The sequence below is a fragment of the Neofelis nebulosa genome, chromosome 4, assembly GCF_028018385.1.
Source record: "Neofelis nebulosa isolate mNeoNeb1 chromosome 4, mNeoNeb1.pri, whole genome shotgun sequence".
NCBI lineage: Eukaryota > Metazoa > Chordata > Mammalia > Carnivora > Felidae > Neofelis > Neofelis nebulosa.
Window position 1 is genome coordinate 93,018,496 of NC_080785.1, and position 20,688 is coordinate 93,039,183.

A 20,688-nucleotide genomic window follows, 5' to 3' on the forward strand; every position below is an offset into this window, starting at 1 on the left:
CAAGGAAGAAAGGCAATTGCCCATGTTTGGCTGTGGCTCGGAAATGCTAACTGGACAACACACAAGGCAAGATACCAGGGACAAAAAAACAATTTGCATATTCATTCTCCTGAGCTGCAAACCAGTGTCACACTGACCTTGAGCCAGGCGATAAGGACACCACCTGGTTGTCATCATCGGGAATGGTATTACCGCATCGGCTGCTGGTTGGGATCTTTCCAGGTCGCTGCACCATGATGACAGCTTTTTCCCAGCGGTCGGGGAGCTAGAAGAAGCAGCAAGCCATCAAAGGAGCATCCACACTGGCCGCTGCTGCCTGTCTGTTTACAAAGACCTCTCCCAATCGGTCATTTGCCAAGTTTAAATGAAAAACACTTGCTTGCATTTCCTTTCCCTCTTTACCATTTCCTCTGCTCTTGTCTCAGCTCCAGCCCTAATCTCGTCTCACCAGGACGAGACACAGCCTCCCGACGCTCCCCGCCATTCCCAATCCTCTTTCCAGCTGGGTCTGGAAACACAGCTCAGATCAGGACAATCCCCTGCTCAAACCCCTATTAATATAGTGTCCAAGCCCATTTGCTGATCCTAGCATCCTTGCCAATCCTATGCCCTTATCTAGCTGCATTTCCACACTCTCAAAGCTCTCCCCCTGGCCACACCATTCCTCACTTCCTTTTATGTCAAAATTCCATCTCTGTTTTAAGGCCTAGAACCGATTCTTTATGGGACGTGTTGGCACCCGCTGGCACAGCTGGGCCGCTGTGAGCCTGTCTGTCTTCCAGGACTGTCTGCCTCTCTGCTCTTGCACCTTCCACTTTCAGCCTTTTGCTAAAGGTGGGGTATGCATCCAAGCCTGGGCTACGCAGGCTGTGACGTCAAGGAGGGGTCTCACACATCACCACCTCAGGCGTCAGCAAGGCTGAGCGCCTAACGAATCACTAAAAGTTTGCGAAGCTTAATTCGAGAAAAATGTACATTCTCACTTCCACGGGGGTATGAAGTCAGAGGGGTTCCTCTACGCTAATGCAACCTCCACATTTCACAAAAACCGTGTCCATTAGAAGAAGAGATTTCTACCACCCCCGATAGTCCATGGAAGGTTTACCTGTGGCTCATAGCGAATTAAGATGTCATACTCCATGGAATATGGTATGTTGTCAATGAAAAACTCCAAATAAGCCCCTTCAGGCACTCGGACGAAGCCGGCTCCCGTCCAGGAAGGAATCCGGTCTTGAACGTACTGCCGCTCCACGATGCTGATCCCCTGCGGACAAGGGGGGGCAGTAGTTAGGCTTTACTTGAAATGGAATTCAAATAAATACGACAGTTAAAGAAATCTGAAGTCACCCAAAGGTCCAAACCATAGGCATTACACCCATCTCTTGCAGTCACGTTTTTCAGTAGAGTGTGTAAGTTTTTGACATATAAAGAGGAATCAGTTTCCCTTTGGTTTTGTGGTTGAGGTAGTCTTGGAACACTGGAGATGAGGCTCCGAGGGCCTGGAAGACACCTTCTATGATATAATCAGGAATGAGCCTAAAGGAAGGAGGGGGAATGTCCCAAATGCTTTCATAAGCAAGCCGAGGAGTGACGAGCCATTTCCCAGATTTTCTACAAGGCTCGTCCAGTATCCAGTGGATGTATTTGCCTTTCTCACTGGCATTCGTTTCAAGCTCCAAGTACAAGCGAAGAAACTTGATACCATCACGAGGGCTCACTGCAGAGGAGTTCATTCTGATGGTCACCGAGACTAAAAATCGATCAGTTTCTGTTACCCCAAGCACCCATCTGAGTGTGTTCACAGGATCACGTAGAACCACTGTGATCAGTTGCCTCCAAAGACAAAGTGCTTCATTCTCTCTATGCATTGCATAGGCGTTCAGCTCTCCATCCAACAGTTGGAACCTGTGTTACCCTGCCCTCGGATCTACTCTGGGCTTGTGACTTCTGACCAAGAGAATTTGAGAAAGGGACCTCTGAAACTTCTGAGCCCAGTCTTTAAGAGACCTGGCAGTGTCTCTCTCTTTCCTCCTCCTTGACGCCAGACCCCATGTAATAAGTCTCATGGTCTTGAATCCACCATGCTGTGAGGAAGCTCAAGGCAGCTTCTTGGGGGTGGGGTCATGTGGAAAAAAAGGCCCAGCTAGCCTACAGCTGTTCTGGCCACCCCAGCTGAAGTGCCAGACGTACATTCAAGCCACTGAATTTTGGGATGGCTAATGACAGCAACAGAAAGCAATGTCTTCTCTGAGTATTTGCTATACTAGATCAACAAGAACTTTGGAGCATAAGTAGAGGAGTGGACCAATGAAAAACAACTACTCACCCCTCCCCACCAAAAAACCTACCAGAAGCATTATTAATGATGTTCCAAAGTCTCTGTGAGTTACAGATTTACTTGGCTTGAAATAGGACTGTGCTTGGAGTTCCTGGGTGGCTCAGTCAGTTAAGCGTCTGACTCTTGGTTTTGGCTCAGGTCATGATCTCATGGTTCGTGGATTCAAGCCCTGCCTTGGGCTCTATGCTGACAGTGTAGAGCATGTTTTGGATTCTCTTTCTCTCTGCGCCTCCCCTGCTCGTGGCCGTCCCCCATCCCCAAAATAAATCAATAAGCTTAAAAATAAATAGAACAGCTTCCAAGAAGGCATGGTCCTGATCCCACCACTGACAAGAGCTGTAAAAATACTTTTTATACGGACTCCTTATGAACTGTGCATATGCCATTACTGCTCCCCAAACATGGCTTTTCCCATCTGCCCAGCACCCCCCTACTTACGGGCCCAAAGTTGGCTTCTTCTGCTTCGTAGATGTAGTGATCCAAGGTGGTGAAGTAGTAACCAGACTCCACTTCGTTGCACTGACGCCCGATCACGTGCGGTCGGCATGCACACTGGCCCGATTCAGGGGAACAGCTGCAAAGGGGGGCAAAGCCAAGTCAGCTGTGCCACCCCATCTGCAGATGAACCCACCAGACACGCGTCTACATTTCCCACTAACATCAAATGGGTGAAATGTTCAGGTAGTGTTTACTTATTTCCTTCAGAAAGTAAGTACGTGCAAAAAAAAATTTACTGCCTACGAATTAATTGCAAACTCTGGAGCTCAGGCTCCCCATGAGCTGGTTCTTTTGGTTTCATCTTGCTCGCCTTTCTTCACTGTGTTCCATTCACACCTTATTGAGGTTTTCTGTAGGTATCACCAATGTGTTTGCTTGGTATCTTGTATCTTATGTCTGATTTCTCTTTCCTGGGCCTCAGACACAAATATCCGACTCCCAGAAGGATGGTTCCAATGTAGCTGTCCCAGCAGCTAATGACAGATCACAAAGGGCAACACTCCATCCCTCCCCTGTCCTCTACTGGGGAGAGGACACCACCAGCCACGAGGTCAACCAAGTCAGAAACCTAGAAGCTCTTCTCTCAAGTCTTTCATAACTAAGGAGGAGCCCAATTATGTGATTTCTTGGTCTAGGATCTTGCGCTTTGTCTCGCTCTTCGCACCAGCTGGGCTATGCCTTTCTGCGCTCTCTCACTCACGGTAAAATCGGTCTTCCCATCAGTGTTCTTGTTGCCAGTCTTCCAACTTCCCAAGCTAAACCACCACCACCCGCAAAGCTGCCCAAATGACCTTCCTAAGATGCACTGACCACATCACTTCCTGCTGGCCCTTCCATAGCCTGGCCCTTGTCTTTCCAGCCCCACCGCTCCCCTTGCTTCTCCAACCATATGAACGATTTCTGCAACGCACAGGGTGATTCATGACCCCTTCTCTTGGCTTATGTTGTTCCGGTAGCCGAGAATACCCTCGTGTCTTATCCACCCAGCAGAGAGCCACCTATTTTTCAAAGATTCAGCTCACAAAGGACTCCTGCTGTCACATCTCCTGACCATCACTCTCCACCCCAGAGAATGAACCACCTTCTCCTTCCTGCCACCACCTCCCTGCAGGAGAAACGATGTAGTCACAACACGTACAACAAAGCGTGTCACATAGTAACTGGTCATTAAAGCAAGAACCGGTCTTCAAATCCTACCTGCCTTTCCAAGCCCAGTTTGTCTCTGTCATGGCGTCTGCTTTGGTCCCCCGCTATTCTCACATGGTGCTTTCTCTACCTGCACCGTCAAGACAGTTATCACTTTCTCTCTTGACACTTTCTCTCTATATCCATCTGAGCCTCTACCAGATGGCAGATTGCTTGAAAGGCGGAACCATGCCTCCTTCACCTCGGTCACGCCCCTGTCCCCCTCCTGGGACCTGGCGCAGCCCTCTGCACACCGATCACACTCAAACACTGGTTGAACAAACAGAATGCGTAGGGATAGGCATTCTGAATACAAAATATGAATAAAATAGATTTAATGTAAATGATAGAACTTTTTTTTTTTTGAGAGAGAGAAATAAAGTGTAAGCAGGGGAGAGGGCCAAAGAGAGAGGGAGAGAGAAAGAATCCCAAGCAGGCTCCACACTCAGCGTGGAGCATGACATGGGCTTACTCCCCTGACCCTGGGAAATCAAGAGTCAGACACTCAACTGACCGAGCCACACAGGCACCCCAAACTTTTTTTTTTTTTTAATTTGACATGTTGTTTCAAATAAAGCCCTCTGGATAGACTAGAACATATTCGGTTTGTTCTCAGGCTATGTCTCTTTTCTCTTGTGCACAAGGTAAAACCAAATTATAGGTGGCCATTTTTTACTTTGTTGAAGTCAAGATGGGGTTTGGAATTGTTACTTTAAACCCACTCCCAGAGTTCAAATTTTTCCTCATCCCAAAGTTCATTTTATTTAATTTTTTAAATGATTATTTTTGAGAGAAAGTGCATGCGTGCAAGTGGGGGAGGGGAAGAGAGAGAGACAGACAGAATCCTAAGCAGGTTCCGTGCTGTCATCACAGAGCCGGATGCGGGACCTGATGCCACCAACCATGAGATCGTGACCTGGGTTGCTATCAAGTCAAATGCTCAACTGACTGAGCCACCCAGGTGCCTCCCAAAGTGCATTTTAAACCAAGTACCTAAGGCAAGTTACAACTCATGGGAAGACGGAACGCTTCCAGGCTTATTACCAATGTCCCCAACGGCCCTGCCATGGTCCCCCCGCAAAGTCTTCTTCCTGCAGATCACGTGAATGGCTTCTAACCCAGAGGCATGAGTACTTAACCTCCTGTAGCCAATTCCCAGAGGAGGAATGCTTGCTGTAGTTGGGACCTAGCCATCTTCTGGCACAGTCCACCAACAGAGTCATTTTCAAAAACTTAGGCATCGGGCATTACGTCATATGGACAAGAGAAAATCCTTCCTTCCTGAGGGAATGAATGTGTAAAACAGGAACCACCAAAGAAGAAAACAACTCGATTCCTCACCTGCCATCACCAGAGAACAAGCAAATGACGGTGAAGGATAAAGACGAGCAGACGCAGGATTCCTAATTCTGAAGACGAAACCACTCACGAGAACCCGGTCACATGGAAGGAGTTCCCGTAACATCTGCCCTGGCGATCACGTGCCTCTGTGCCCACAGACGTGAAGCGTGGTCTCCGACAGGCCTGGCTCCACTGGACACTTACTCCTCTAGTGAATGCATTCTTGTGGCTCCACCTGCCTATATGCACCTAAGTTCTGGCCCTCACTCAGCTCTGCTCGACTCGTCCATTTCCAGCCACGAAGGGGACCACGGCCATCCTGCTGTCATCTCTAACTCACCTCGTCACCTCTCACACTGACTTACCCTCAGCTCTGCTCTTACTGCCACATTTAAAATTCTTCTGACTTGGGGCGAAACAGACCTTCCTTGTCCTTCATCCTTGATATCCAAGTCTTATTTCGAGAGGTCTTTCAGCTCAGAAGTGTCATCTTGCTGTCACTGCCACAACCACCGTCCAGCATGTCATCGTGCCATACCTGTCCCTCTAGCAGCCTCCCACCACTCCTGATGCCTCTGCCTGGCTTCCAGCAGCCTCCACAGCCATCCTCTGAAGACCACTGCTACTCTTTCTGGTGGCCACCCTTCGTTTTCCGGTGAGCCAGACCCCTCACCTTCTTTCACAAGTACTTATGGAGCCAATACTGGCCCTGGTGCCAACACTCTCACATTTTCGCCCGCTGTCACTTTTCCTCTGAATCCATCTATACCTCCTTGGCGAGTCTATTATTTCTGAAGGATATGGAGAAGGAAAAATGGGAGGAAAATAGTTCTTGCCCTGAAGAACTACCAGTCGAACTGGGGGTGGGGTGGGGTGGGGGATAAACTGTAAAGCAAGGGACCACTGCAGCAAAGCAAAATGCACTGAGTACCTACACAGAGCTACAGTGAAGATATAGGCTGCAGAGGAAGCCACCCTTCACCTGGTTGAGGGTGCGTCCATAGAGGAGGCTTCTATAAGGAGCGTCATAGAAGCCATGCTCTGAAGGTGGCAGGGGATCCTGACAGGCAAAGAGAGGACAGGAATGACAGGCTGAAAGAGGGGGAATGTGAGTGGAGACGGTCACGGTCAGACCAGGTCTTGAGCATATGTTGCACTCACTCTATCTCCGGACCTTTGTCTGTCTTCCCCCTCCCAGCTGGAAGGTCCCCCTGCCCACCCATCACACCTCCCAAACCTCTCTCAGCTTTCCAAAATGAAGCTCAAATCCTACCTCCTCCATAGTGAGACAAAAGATTACATGTAATCATCCTTCTTGTGTTCAAGTAAAAACCCTATCAGGCAGAAATGGTACACTTGACCCCCATACCACGAAATTTCCCTATAACTAGATTCCATTTGCTGCATCAGTAAGGTAGAATAATGATGGACGACAAAATAAGTCAGCCCCCGTGGCAGGCAGAAATAACGGCTCCCCCCCCAAGAATAATAACTGATCATTATCCCCCAAATCCGCTGATAGGTGATTTCATATGGCACCAGGGGGGTTGCCGATGTGACTGAGGTTAAGGATCTTGAGATGGGGAGATTATCCAGAGTTGCTGAATCTAATCACATGATTTCTTAAAAGTGGAAAAGGCAGGCAGAGAAGTGGGTCAGAGAGATGGGATTTGAAGAGGATCTGACCCACCGTTGTTGGCTTTGAAGATGGGAGTTGTGAGTCAAGGGATGTGGACAGCCTCGAGGAGCTGGGAATGGCCCCTCGCTGACAGCCAGCAGGGTATCAGGAATCTCCTCCTATAGCTGAAACAAACTGAATTCTGCCAACAACTCCAATGAGCAGGAAACAGATTCTCCCCTAGGGCCTTCAGACATAAACACAGCCCTACCAACATCTTGATTTTATTCCAGAAAGGCTGGCCGTGTCTGACATACAGAACTGTAAGATAATAAACTTATGCTATCTTAGGCCACGAAGTTGCAGTAATTTACGATGCCAGCAAAAGAAAACTAATACAAGACCATTTTTTTTCCCCAGTGGCTAAAGGCCTAGATTATTAAAAACAGATTTCCCATAAATGTAGAAATTAGCCACTTGTTTACAAAAATTCTACTGGAAGGGAAATTCTATTTCATTTAAATAGCGATGAGCAGAGACAATACTGTTTAGCTTCAACTTTTCTCTATTACTAAGAAATTAGGCACAAAAAAGGGGAAAACATCATCATTCATAAGAACCACCACTCTATTCAACACTGGTATCTCTTCCATAATTCTGATTCCACACTGATCAGCAGTCAGCAGTCCAGGGTCCAGCAGTCCAGGCCTTCTCTCCCAGCCTCCTAACCAATGAGGATAGTTTCTTAAATGTGTTCTATAATCTCTTTACATCCAGCCACCACAGTAATTAACAACTGGTGAGATACCATTATCACTCAATACACGGGCGAAAACATGGATTAACTTCTGCTCTGGTTTCAAAGTATAATGAATTTCAGCTCCTCACTTATTGGGCATCCACAAGGCCACCGATGCTGAGTATGGAGAAGGATGAGAAAACAAACAAGACACAATCCTTTGTGTGGTGCCTGGGTGCCTCAGTTGGTTAAGCGTCCAACTCTTGATTTTGGCTCAGGTCATGATCTCATGGTTCGGGAGATTGAGCCCACGGGGCTTGGCACTGAGCGTGGAGCCTGCTTGAGATCCTCACTCTCCCTCTCTCTCTGCCCCTCCCCCACTCACACATGCACACTCTCACTCTCTCTCAAAAAAAAAAAAAAAAAAAAAGACCCAATCTCTGTCTAGAGGCCTTTAAAATACAAATAGCGATAACACGGAGCAGAATTCACTAAGTGCTAAAAGCAGTACAGAAGTAATGTGTTGTTGAAACATCCAAGGAAGGTTGGGGTCGTCAGTTCAGGAAGCAGAAATCTTCAAAAGAGTGGTGGGCTTCAAGCCAGACACCAAAGCTCTAAATTTAACCGAGGCAATAAATTTTAAAGGATACTATAAAATCATTTCTATTTTTCAATGTTTTCCAACACTTGCAAGTAGCATTTACCTAGCAACCATTCCTATTTATTAAGCAGGTTATTTACTAGGCAAAGCTTCGTTAGCCTGGCTTAAGCCACATTGCTTAAAATGGGTCTTCTCTAAAATATTCCACAATTCAGATTACCTGTCAATGTGATCGACCTGGATTGCTAAAATTTTATTCCACACAAACAAAACCATTTGACTCATTACACAAAACATTTTTCCACTTGACATGGTTTTCACGTTTAATTCTGCTCCTGGCCAAAGTACCTGAGGAACGTTTGGGGTCACAACCAGAGACTGCCTGTCCAAAAGAGTGCATAATTTATTTTTATCTCATAAATATCTTCTGTTTCTCAAATTCTTTTTCTTGATCAACGTTTATTCCATTACCTACCATGTACCTATGGCAGAGCAAAGGAATATTACCAGGTAGAAGATATTTATGCATGGCTGCAATAAAACAATCACCCAGCAAGTATCTCTCCTCAGTGCCCACTATGCACCAAGCATTCTTCTAGCAGAATTGGTGTTTCCCAAGACTTAATTGGATCTTCTATCACTGTATGGGGCTCCTAGAGAAAGTCCTCATGGGGGCAAACTTCGAAAAGGATCGCTACGAAACACTGCAGAGTCACAGAGGTAGAGAAATATTTAAAGGTTCTTATTTTTGGGGTGCCTGGGTGGCTCAGTCAGTGAAACATCCGACTTTGGCTCAGGTCATGATCTCAAAGTTCGTGAGTTCGAGCCCTGCATTGGGCTCTGTGCTGACAGCTCAGAGCCTGCAGCCTGCTTTAGATTCTGTGTCTCCTCTGTCTCTCTCTGCCCTTCCCCCACTGACACTCAGTCTCTCTCGCTCCCTCTCTCAAAAATAAAACGTTAAAAAAAAAAAGGCTCTTATTTTTTTTTCATCAGTGATGCCAAAAAAAAATAGGGTATCTCATCAATCATGCTAGGAAGTTCAAATTACCTGCTTTAAAATCTTCCCTAAAATTTTTTACTTCATAAACTCTCGATTAGAGTGTCTGAGTTCTATAAATTCTTGCAGGAGAGGCAAAGGAACAGGCCAGGGGCCATGTGTGGGCAGTTTAGAGACAGGAAATGTGTGTGCAATAGAGAAACAGAGGAAGGGAGTGTAAGTAACAGAAACCATTTAGGGTAAAGGCACATAGGACACTCTTGAATTCATGACATCATTTGGAGAACAATGTAGGCCACTTTCATCTAATCAAGAAGGATTTTAGGAATGATGACAGCTTTGAATTGAGCAATCAATTACTAAAGGAATCAGCAGGTGTTCTGGGAGTCACAAAGGAGAGTCGGGGAGATGTGATTCCAGAAGCAGACTAACAGTTTTTCTTCCCTGCTTTTATGGAACTGTCCTTGCTTCCTCCCCTCTGGAGGTTTTCTAAGAACAGAAATTCACACTGGAGTCCCAGAGGCTACATGCTGTACTGAGTTTACTGCAGCGTCTGGAATGGAACCAACCCAAACGCAGACGCCAAACAGAACATGTTCTTGCTGCCTAAAATCCCATTCCTTCCCAGCAGACTACGACAGTGTTGGGAAACAGTCTTGTAAGACAGTTAGTTTGGGGAGTACACGGAGCTTGCTTGATGACTTCAGCTTGCTCTCTCAGGGGAGATTCAGGCCACAAGGAAACATCTGCCTATCCCCTTAGACGCCACTTAACACTGTCTCTACCAGATGTTCTTAGTCCGACCCACTTACAGAGGCCAACATTCTCTTTGACTCAAAGGTGGTTCATGTAACTCCTACAAATCTACATCTTGCCAAATGTGTACAGGGATTAATTTTTGGTAGAGCTTTCACCTCATCTATTCAAGGGATACCAACGTGTCTTGATAACTAAAAGTGATTGCATGCAATTTTCGTTAATAGACTCAGAGGTTGGAAAAAAAATTAAAACCAGAAAGAAGAAGAAAATGAAAAGATTCTTAACACAAATCAAAACGAGAGTTCTTTGGGGCCCCTGGGTGGCTCAGTCAGTTAAGCATCTGACTTCCGCTCAGGTCAGGATCTCATGATCCATGAGTTCGAGCCCCACATTGGGCTCTGTGCTGACAGCTCGGGGCCTGGAGCCTGCTTCGGATTCTGTGTCTCCTCTTTCTCTGCCCTTCCCCTGCTCGTGCTCTGTCTCTCTCGCTTCCAAAAATAAACATTAAAAAAAAAAAATTTTAATGGGAGTTCATTTTCTGTGTGTGTTTTTTTTTTTAATTAGTTAATTTTTTACAGTAGGCTCCATACCCAACATGGGGCTCAAATTCACGACCCTGAGATCAGGAGTCACACATTCTACCAACAGAGCCAGCCAAGTGCCTCTCACTTTCCATCTTTTAGGTTGGTGAAAAAGGAGTATACCAACTGCTGGTGGGGCTGGGGAAAAATTTGCTTTTGTAACCAGGTGGCTGGAAAAATATTAGCACAATCTGGAGGATAATCTAACAATCTCTATAAAAATAAAAAACGCACATGTACTTGACTTAGCCGTTCCATTGCTGGGAACCTCATCTATACAAAACAAAAACTGGAAATAAGTTGTGGCAATTTCCCATGACAGAATACCAAGAAAAAAAGAAGAGGTAGATGAATATATGCTGTTAAAAAGAGGCACATGAATACATGTTGAAATGTATTTTTTTTAATCTAACATGTTATTTAAAAAGAAATGAGAGGTGCACCAAAAACCATCCGATACTTAGGAATAAACCTAACCAAAGAGGTGAAAAATCCATACACTGAAAACTATAGAAAGCTTATGAAAGAAATTGAAGAAAACACACACACACACAAAAATGGAAAAATATTCCATGCTCCTGGATTGGAAGAACAAACGTTGTGAAAATGTCGATACTATGCAAAGCAATCTACATATTCAACGCAACACCTATCAAAGTAACACCAGCTTTCTTCACAGAGCTAGAACAACCAATCCTAAAATTTGTAGGTAACTAAGAAGAAATGAAAGGATGACAAGATATTGCCATTTTTAATAGGTATTCTGAGCTCTATTATTAGTTTCTCGACTATGGGAAACTCCTAACAGTGGCACTTGCAGCCGCGGATGGGGGGTGGGGGAGGGGAAGGGCAGGATATCTGCCTTAGCTGTTGGAATGCTTTTCTTTTAAACGATGGGCATACATTGTTTCCAAAATTTTTTTTTTTTTTTCAACATTTTTTTTTTTTAATTTATTTTTGGGACAGAGAGAGACAGAGCATGAACGGGGGAGGGGCAGAGAGAGAGGGAGACACAGAATCGGAAACAGGCTCCAGGCTCCGAGCCATCAGCCCAGAGCCTGACGCGGGGCTCGAACTCACGGAGCGCGAGATCGTGACCTGGCTGAAGTCGGATGCTTAACCGACTGCGCCACCCAGGCGCCCATCCAAAATTTTAAAAACACTGTAAAGTACAAAACTAACCACAACATTATTAAAAGCCAAGAAACAGAAACGTACTTGAGGGCTTCAAAGCTAACTTGGGACAACTGATCTTTGCAAACACTAAGACCCCAGGTGAAAGCGATGGCCGGCCCCTCACAGTCAAGGGGAACGCACTTCGCCTCCTTCAGAGACACAGAGCATCCCACGGCTCCTAGAGGTCGGGAGGGCTTACTGAGGGGACTGAGCACCAGAGCGAAAGTGTAGCTTCACTCACCTGTTGTTTAAAGCCCCTCCAAGGTCACAGTCACAAGGTCGACATCCATCCAAATCATTGCTCAAACCCCAGTGCTCCGGCTGCAGAATAAAAGATTTAACATTGAAAGGTGGGTTCCCGTAATTACACAATAGACTCAACAAGGAACAAGTTATGGCGTGTCTGGGTTGATCCACCAAATGCACTTTTGTACCGTGAAAGCACAAAGCCTACAAGGGGAAGGAGTATAAACATTCTGAATTCAAGAAACCCAAGCTGCAGGTTGCTGGGGCCATCATCATGTAACGCCAGATCAGAACAGCTGCTTTTCCAAGCCAACAGCCTTTGTCCAGTTATTAATATGAGCAAGCAGCTAAGAGGCCAATCTTGTTCATTAGAAGTACTCTGGCAGTAAGAGACTTTTGGCAACTACTTGGCAGGCTTTAAATTTTCCATAAGTTCAGCCTGTCAAAAACCTCATAAGCAAACCTCTTCAAGGATTTATCTGTGTCCAAATGGCATAAAGCAAGTATTTTCACAACTGAAAGGGGAGAAAATCACTGAATCCTGAGAGCACTGGAGATGGAAATAAAAAGAAATGGAACAGAATCCATGTAGGGGAGAAGAGCTCTCTGCACCTTAATAAATATCTATTTCCTAATGAACACATAAAAACCAGGTCCATTGATTTAAATCAGACTTCCAGAAATTTACTTTAAGCATCTGGATATAGGCGAATGTGCCTATAGGTCATAAACATAATTTGGGGTCAGTGGAACCCCTCTCACAAATTATAAAGGGATTCATAACAACGTTATAAAACATGGAATAATTAAAAAAATTACTCTCGGAATTACTCTACCCAGAATCACCACAGTGAACTTTTTAGTGTATTTCCTCCCAGATTTTGTTTTTCTTGATGAATTTTTTTCCTACACAGTCAAGGTACTACTCACATCCTATTTATGTATTTTTTAATACCAGCATAAGCATTTCCTCATGTTACTGTCATTTTCAATGGCAGCTGAGTATCACACTGTATACAAACCCCCAAATTTAGTTTACTATTTTCCCCACCGTTGCTTCCATGGTTTTTGGCTATGATTAGTACAAGATGCAATGAGTCTTCTGGCGAATACATTTCTGTCCAATTTTCTGCTCATTTCATTAGGAAAGATTCCCAGAAGGGGGATTACCGGGTCAAAGGGTACGTGCATTTCTACAGGCTACTGATAACATATTTCTAAAATGCTTTCTTTGCCAAGTATGAACCACTGTGCATTTCCATCAGCAGCTTAGAGGACCAGCCCCTCATTATGTCCTCTCTAATAGTTAGCATCCCCATTTTTAAAAACTCGTCAGTTCTGTCTATAAAAATGGGATGTCGCTGTGGTTTTTATAATTCTAACAGCGAAGATTCATTGGCAATTCTTCTGTGAATGGCTTGTGTCTTTTAACATTTATATATAAGGGTGATTGATGGTAGGGTCTGCAGTAGCAAAAGGCATTCTCCACTAAAACCTGCCACCTTCACGAACTCCTCATCCCATGTAATCAGGATTTACCTACCAGACACTGGTCACAATGCTGTCCTGTCACCAGACGCTTACAGTAGCAGTAACCAGTCTCAGAATCACAAGGATTCCCGCCAGGAATCGTTCCCAGAGGATTGCAGGCACAAGCTTAATTAAAGATAAAATAAAGCAAAGAAACACAAACCAAGTGAGCGCCAAGAGGTGGTCTGGATTTAGAACTGCAAAGTCAAACGGGAACAGCATCCACGAGAACACCCCAACTTTTTCACAAATGCGCTTACATTTACAACCAAATGGATCTTCAGCACTTAAGCCGTAGAAGCCCTCTTTGCAGAGTTCACAATGTTCTCCTTCCACGTGTAATTTACACCGACACTGGCCGGCAATGAGGCCAGCAGAAAAATCGGTGTAACTGTCACAGATTCCCCCATTCTGAGATCCAGCTGGGTCACAGGTACATCCTAAGAAGAATAAAAAGCACCAGGTAATGATGTGAGTGTTTGTATAAACACACGTTCCCGTCGGCCCCTCGGAAGGTCACAGAAATAGACTAAAGAAGAGAGGGTGCCAGGCAGCTTCTGCTGCCAGCATCCTATGTAGCAGTTAAAATAAAGCGGAGTCTCATGCTCATACCAGGAGTCCCGAGAGGATGGTGGTCACCAGCCTATTCAAACTGAAAGGTGACTGGGGCGTCTGGGTGGCTCAGCTGATTACGTGTCCGACTTCAGCTCAGGTTATGATTTGACAGCTTGTGAGTTCAAGCCCCACACTGGGCTCTGTGCTGACAGCTCAGAGCCTGGAGCCTGCTTCAGATTCTGTGTCTCCCTCTCTCTCTCTCTACCCCTCCCCTGCTCACGCTCTGTCCCTCTCTCTCAAAAATGAATAAACATCAAAAAAAAAAAATCAAATTGAAAGAGGACGGAAAACGTCATGAAATTCCCCCACGTACGTTCACAGAGGTGAGGGTCTCGGACATCTCTCTCCGGGTGCTGGAAGTAAAACGGCTTGCACTGTTCACAGTTGCGTCCCATGGTGTTGTGCTGACAGTCATCACACACCCCTCCGCTGACATTTCCGGTGGCCAAGTACACGGCCATGTCAAAGTGGCACGAGCTCGAATGTTCATTGCAGTTACACTCTGTGTGACAAGGCCAATGTCAAGTAAAGCCTTTTTTATATCTACTTACCAATGGAGGAGGGAGTGCCAGGAAGAAACTCATTTTGGAAAGCAGGGATGAAGTTCAGGCAGCTAACATTTAGGGGCCCGTGGAAAAGGACATGTCCGCCTGACATCATGCTGGAAGCCTTCCAAGGGTAAGCTTTATGAAATAACTGAACAACCTGCCCGTTTTGGAAGAGAACGGGCTACGAAGCAAAGAGTGGAAAACTTGGGGGAAAGGACTGCCCCTGGTAGCCACGATGTGGAGGACGCCTCTGGGTGCCACTCAGGGTGGGAACACACCCCTCCAGAGGACCTTCTAGGCGATACTTCTGGGAAAGCCTGGCTGGGCCGCCAGCTCTGGGGAGTGTGGTGTCAAGGTGATGCTCTTCCTTCGCATTCCCACCAGCTCACGTGACCAGGCTCTTCAGTGAGAATTAAGGTCTGTGCAACAGCCATCTGGCCGGCCTTCTGACCCTCTGCTGGCCCACTGGGCAGCCCCCTTGGTCCAACCCGGCTGTCACATCATTTCACTCTCTGCTCTGTGACCCACATGGACTCCTCTGTCTTCTCACAACGAAGCCTAACTTCGATTGGCCCTCACAGGGCTCTACACTCTGGCCTCATCCTCTCCCTCCTGCAACACAACCTCCTGTACAGAGGGGCTGCGAGGTATCCACCGACAGACGCTGGGTGCCTAGCAGGGAACTGCCCTTGACACACCTGTTGAATTAAATGTCGGAATCATCTCCCAGGGCAGACTCGGCGTTGGTCCTAAGAAGAATGTCCTTGGGGCTTTAGGCTTTGCTCGGTTCTCCTTATCTGAACTCCTTCCTGCCTCCCCCTCCCTCTCTCCCTCCCCGCCCCCCACCACCTCCCTTTCTTCTTCTTACCTCAACAATCTCAGCTATCATCAAAGTGTTGTACTTAATAACAATCCTTGACCACTCCAGCCCTCACTGGTTTCTGAACTTCTAGAACAGGCCTCAGTGGGGGAAGGGGCAGGCATTGCAATCACTGTGGGGGGCGGGGAGGTGTTTCAAACTACATGTCTGCCCAGAGAATGCCACCCGGCTGGCCAGCTGGCCGGACGTATGCCATGGGCTGCAGCCAGACTGGCACAGAGACAGGGCCAACAACTCTTACACCTTAGTGATCTACCGTGCCGTATTTTTCTCTCATTTTTCTCTCGCGCTCCTCTTGCCTTTGAGACAGGTACAGTGTCAGGGACAACATCTCCAACTTCTAAGTCTGCCAAGCCCCTGGCTACTGCTCTGAATGCTAATGTATTGATTGAACTGAGTGGATATTGGTTTCCTAAGAGTATCTGGGTGACGCTGGCAAAAGGGTATTAACTTTTCTTCCTTTTGCAAAAGTCACGTACTCTTATAGTAGCTCTAATCAGAAAATGGGTCCTGGAGTCTGGACATCCCTCTGACAGAGACTTACTTTTACAGGCATTGCTGTTTCGACCTTCAGCGGGTCTCCAAGGTAAATCGTGGTAGAAATCCATGCACAGTTCACAGTTTAAGCCCTTGGTATTATGCCTGCACATGCAGTGCCCATGAACCTTGAAAGTTACACAAACAGGAAGGAGCAAAGTTAGAGATGCAACCTGATGGCCAGGTTTTCTCCACAATCAGTGGAAGCGATAAACCCCTTTCCTACTAATCCGAATCTCTAGCTCAGCGCAATGAAGATTTGTTTTAATTCTGTCCCTCCCTGAAGGGGGTTCTGTCTTTTTGGTGGCTTGAACTCCCATCTCTAGGAACAGTTCCTATTATATAATGGATACTCAATAAATATGTCACTGAAGTAGGGATCAAAGAACCCAGATGAATAAAATCGGTCACTTAAAAATTAGAAAACAAAACAAAAAAACAAAAAAAGCCCCACAAAACACAAAAACTAGGTACTTAAGAGTTAAAAAAAAATCTATGTCAAAAAGAAACTTATTATAAGAGAAATCAACAAAAGTTATAATGCAGAACTAAATGTATGCATACCACTGGAAACCAACTCACATTACTGCAAATTTTACCACTAAGTCACAGAACAGAATGGGTTTTTCTGCTTCTTTTGTTTTGTTTTTGACTTCAGGCAAAGCACTTCATTTTTTTTCCCCAACCGAAATGAGATTCAAAATATTAATCATTTGCCACATTCACATTTGCTTTTTTTCTTTAAGAAAGGAAATCTAAAATCTTGGGGGAAAAAATATAAATTATTTTGCTTTGTGAAGGGCCTAGGATGCACTCTTTTGCACCGTGTCTCTGGCAAGATATGCCTAAGCCCCTGAGGCACGTAAATGATAAATTCTTTCAGTCTACCAAATATGCATGTACTTAGGCACCTCACCTTAACACTAGTTTCTACAGAATGGAATTCAGGAACAGGACAGACAGGTCCGCCCTGGACTCACCTTGACAAGAGTGCAGTGAGCAAAAGACTAAAATCATCTCATTACAAGCTAGTTTTCTGCAGACTGAAAAACAGACCCAAAGCACATGCCACAGGACCCTACAGTGTCTGAATTAACAGCATAATGTACAGAGACCCGTGACAGTGACGGGCCTGTAGGACTTAGCTACATGCCAGGCTTGTTATCCTGCAAAGTAAACATTATCTACCTAGCATTCCCTGAAAGATGTAGCAAGAGATTACAAGGATAGGTCCTCCCTTGAGGCCCCATTGAAAATGCCACTTTATCTACGTAGCAAATATTCTAACTGGAGCGAATGAAGGCGGAAGTTTCAGGCAGCTGAATACACTCAATCCTGGACCTTCTTTGATGAGGACTAATGATCTCTGAAAAAGCAAACGGCAAGTAAGGAAGCCTTACACTCTTCAACGAGGGAGGCCCGATGTCTAATGGAAGGAATCCTGGGGCAGAGTCCAGGAGGGTAAGATTTGAATTTCCATCTGCCATTTACTTAGGGCCCTTTGGTGAACTATTTAATCCCTGCTCTCTTCTTACAAGGATAATTGGCTGAATAAATCCTGTTTAGCTGTAAAATCCTGTGGGTCTATAAGAATTAGCAGTTTACTTAGAGACTGGTAAAATAACCCCGACTTTCTCCATTTGGCAAATCATCCAAACCCCCAATTTTTAGAAGTACGTAGTTTGACAACACGTATATTTGGCATAAAAGTGGGAAAAGAATGAAACTAGAAGAAATATATAAAGAAACAAAGCCCAATGGATTCCGAAATCATATTTCGTGGTTCCAGGTTCAAATGTCCAGGTTTTCTGGACTGGGATCACTTTATGCCTTGTAGCATAAAGATGGGGATGTTTGTGGTGTCTAATCTTCCCTAAAGGAAAAGAAGATGCACTGGCTACGTAGAAAGCTTTTTCCTCCTTACTGACTACAAAAAAATATCTATTGTAGTAGCAGCTTGCTGCAACAATTTCCCCAAACTAGTTCTTCGCCCATGAAATGAAAAGCTTTTATATTCTCACAGTCTAAGAACGTTAACAAAGAGAAAACCATCAACCACCAGTAATGGCGGAAAGAGCTCCAAGTCAGTCTGGAAAAGTAAAACCCCTAGAAATTGTGCAAGGTTTAAGGTAAGACGAGATTCAAATTGCTTTCCGGAATCATCTGTATGAAGGAGAAAGCCCCCCCACAGCACTCACTCACCATTCCTTCTACTTCTTCATTGATTCCATCCACAGGGGCACATTCGCTGGCATGACCGTAGCAGAAGCAATTTCCTCGAACCACCATATCATAAACTGCATAGTAATACTTTTCCCTGATTTCCATCCGGGAATCCAAAAGGTTATCTCCCAGAGTGTGGAGCTTCACAAACTTGATTCTCAAGTTGGTGATTTTTAAGAGATCTACAAAGGTCACCAAGAAGATGAAAAGTCTGATCACACAAGCAAGACTTGTTTTGCAATTATACAACACCTCTTCTCTTTATAGAAAGGCACGGCAGATAAAAATGCCGAAGTAAAGGAAAGGTTACCCCCTTGTATGATCTAGATGACCATGCTAGTAAAGTTTAACAAGTATATCAAGACTGTGAGTCTCTGGAAGAAAGAAGGTTTGCTGCCTCCTTACTAGTTTAGTAAGAATATCTATTCTGCTACGGATGTGCTTGCAGACTGTTTCAGGAAAAAGCGCAAAAGCAGAGAAATTTAAGAACACGGCTGCAGGACTGCAAGAACCCACTGGCACAGAGTAATCTGAACCATCGCAATTCCACGCGGTGCCCACAGCAACTAGCGTCGGTCTCAAAATCAGAGAGTTCTATTCAGGTAGGAGGGGGTTGAGCGGCACACTCCAATTGTCTTCATTATTGTAAGATAGAACGAAACATTTTTGTGTTTATTTTTGGAGAGGAAAATACTCTCTGAAATTTCCCACCACAAAGATGAAATCCAAGTTGCTAAAATAGATTTAACACTATGGAATAACTACTATCCAGGGACAGAAGGTCTCCACCAAATTTCTACACAATGTCACAGTCTCCCACTTTTTTGTCCTAGTTTGCCATCCACAGCGAGGCATAGGGATAAAGGAGCTCAGTATCAGGAGGTTGGGCAAGTTTTTGTTTTTTCCCCCCTAAATGTAAGTTACTTGTAGATCAATTTCTCAGATCTTTTCTTCTCTCTCCTGGGTCTATAGATGAATGCTTACTACAGAAGCTGGCTAGCAATTACATTCTATTAGTAACCTGATAAGCCAGAAGCCATTCAACCTTCTCTACCAATGCTTTCATCAATTACTAAGTGGACCCTAAAACACCGATGAGTCCATCAGTCCTCCTATGCCCTGTGTAGCCTGAGGTTTCTCCCAAGCTTTACTTTCATTTGGGCTGATACATTCTCATCAGTTACAACAGGGAACAACCGAACACGGGGTGTTGGCCCCACGCGTCAGATATATTCAAAGCCCTGATACAATTTTAACTACTGAAAATCTATGCAGAGCTTACAATGAAGACTATAGAAATAGCCGTGGGTTGAAAGAGAAAGTCCATGAGTCCATGCATTAAACTTAGGCTCTTTGTAAAAATCAAACACAAAACAGAGAAACCGTGGTACGACTTAGCTGAATGGAATTTATGAATGCCAACGTTTCCTCCTGCACAGAACGAGCACAAGCGCCTATTGACAAGAGGCCAGACAACAAAGCTGGAGAGCAGCTGGAGTATTTAGAAGCCCTTGAACTGATCTTTGTGGAAGGCCTCAGAAGAGCAAATATGCTCCTTCCACTCTCTCCTACCACAGTTAACAACAACTAAGCCTTGTATATTGACCGCTGTTGTATACTGAGGCAAAACCACTTGTGAAGAGAGTCTCTGAGCTCTCTACAATAGGGACGATGAAAGAGACGTTGTTCCCGCGAGTACAAGGTCAATCGAAAACGTGATCAGTTAAAATGGACGCCTCTTGAATTTTTCTGAGGCCATTTAACAATGAAAAACAAGGAACTATAATGGCAGCCAATTTTCCAAGTCCCACAAATTTCACCCAACAAGGAGCAGACCACGAGTTCCTCTAGGGCCCCATGAGGTGTTTGTCCTGGAGACCATGTGGACGTTTCTCACAACTGGATTTGGAGAGCAGGGAGGGCAGGCCTCACAGAGCTCACTCCGAAATGCCAGAACTGGATGTGCCATTAAATATTTGTTTCACAATAGAATGAATGAGTGAATTACAATCCAGAGACAGTCTGGGCCACACATAAAATTAATTTAAGTGGGGAAATAGCACTTGTCTGGCAATATTTCCTGGACGCTTTCCCTTCTACTCTTTCATGCTTCATGCTGGGAGGTTCCATGGCACCGTGGTTCCAAACAAGGCCATCCTCAGTGAGGAAGGAGCACCAAGAATCGGTCCTGCCTCTCTGCTCGGCAGACTACACCTTATCCGCAGGAGAGAGAGTCTCATCCCTTCACTCTGAGGAAGGGGACTGGGTCCACGGTG

The 20,688-nt window shown here is 45.3% G+C and overlaps 1 protein-coding gene across 1 annotated transcript in view; it reads right to left on the reverse strand.

Moving 5' to 3' along the window:
* Positions 1–20,688, reverse strand: part of LAMB1 (laminin subunit beta 1) — a 74,419-nt gene that overhangs the window by 37,271 nt on the left and 16,460 nt on the right. Inside the window, exons 7-15 of the mRNA XM_058725387.1 lie at positions 18,392–18,594; positions 16,197–16,317; positions 14,538–14,726; positions 13,870–14,049; positions 13,623–13,735; positions 12,075–12,154; positions 2,777–2,912; positions 1,106–1,264; positions 138–265 (exon numbers count right to left, since the gene is read on the reverse strand). Coding sequence (XP_058581370.1) covers positions 138–265; positions 1,106–1,264; positions 2,777–2,912; positions 12,075–12,154; positions 13,623–13,735; positions 13,870–14,049; positions 14,538–14,726; positions 16,197–16,317; positions 18,392–18,594 — 1,309 coding nt within the window. The remainder of the gene's footprint in view (positions 1–137; positions 266–1,105; positions 1,265–2,776; positions 2,913–12,074; positions 12,155–13,622; positions 13,736–13,869; positions 14,050–14,537; positions 14,727–16,196; positions 16,318–18,391; positions 18,595–20,688) is intronic.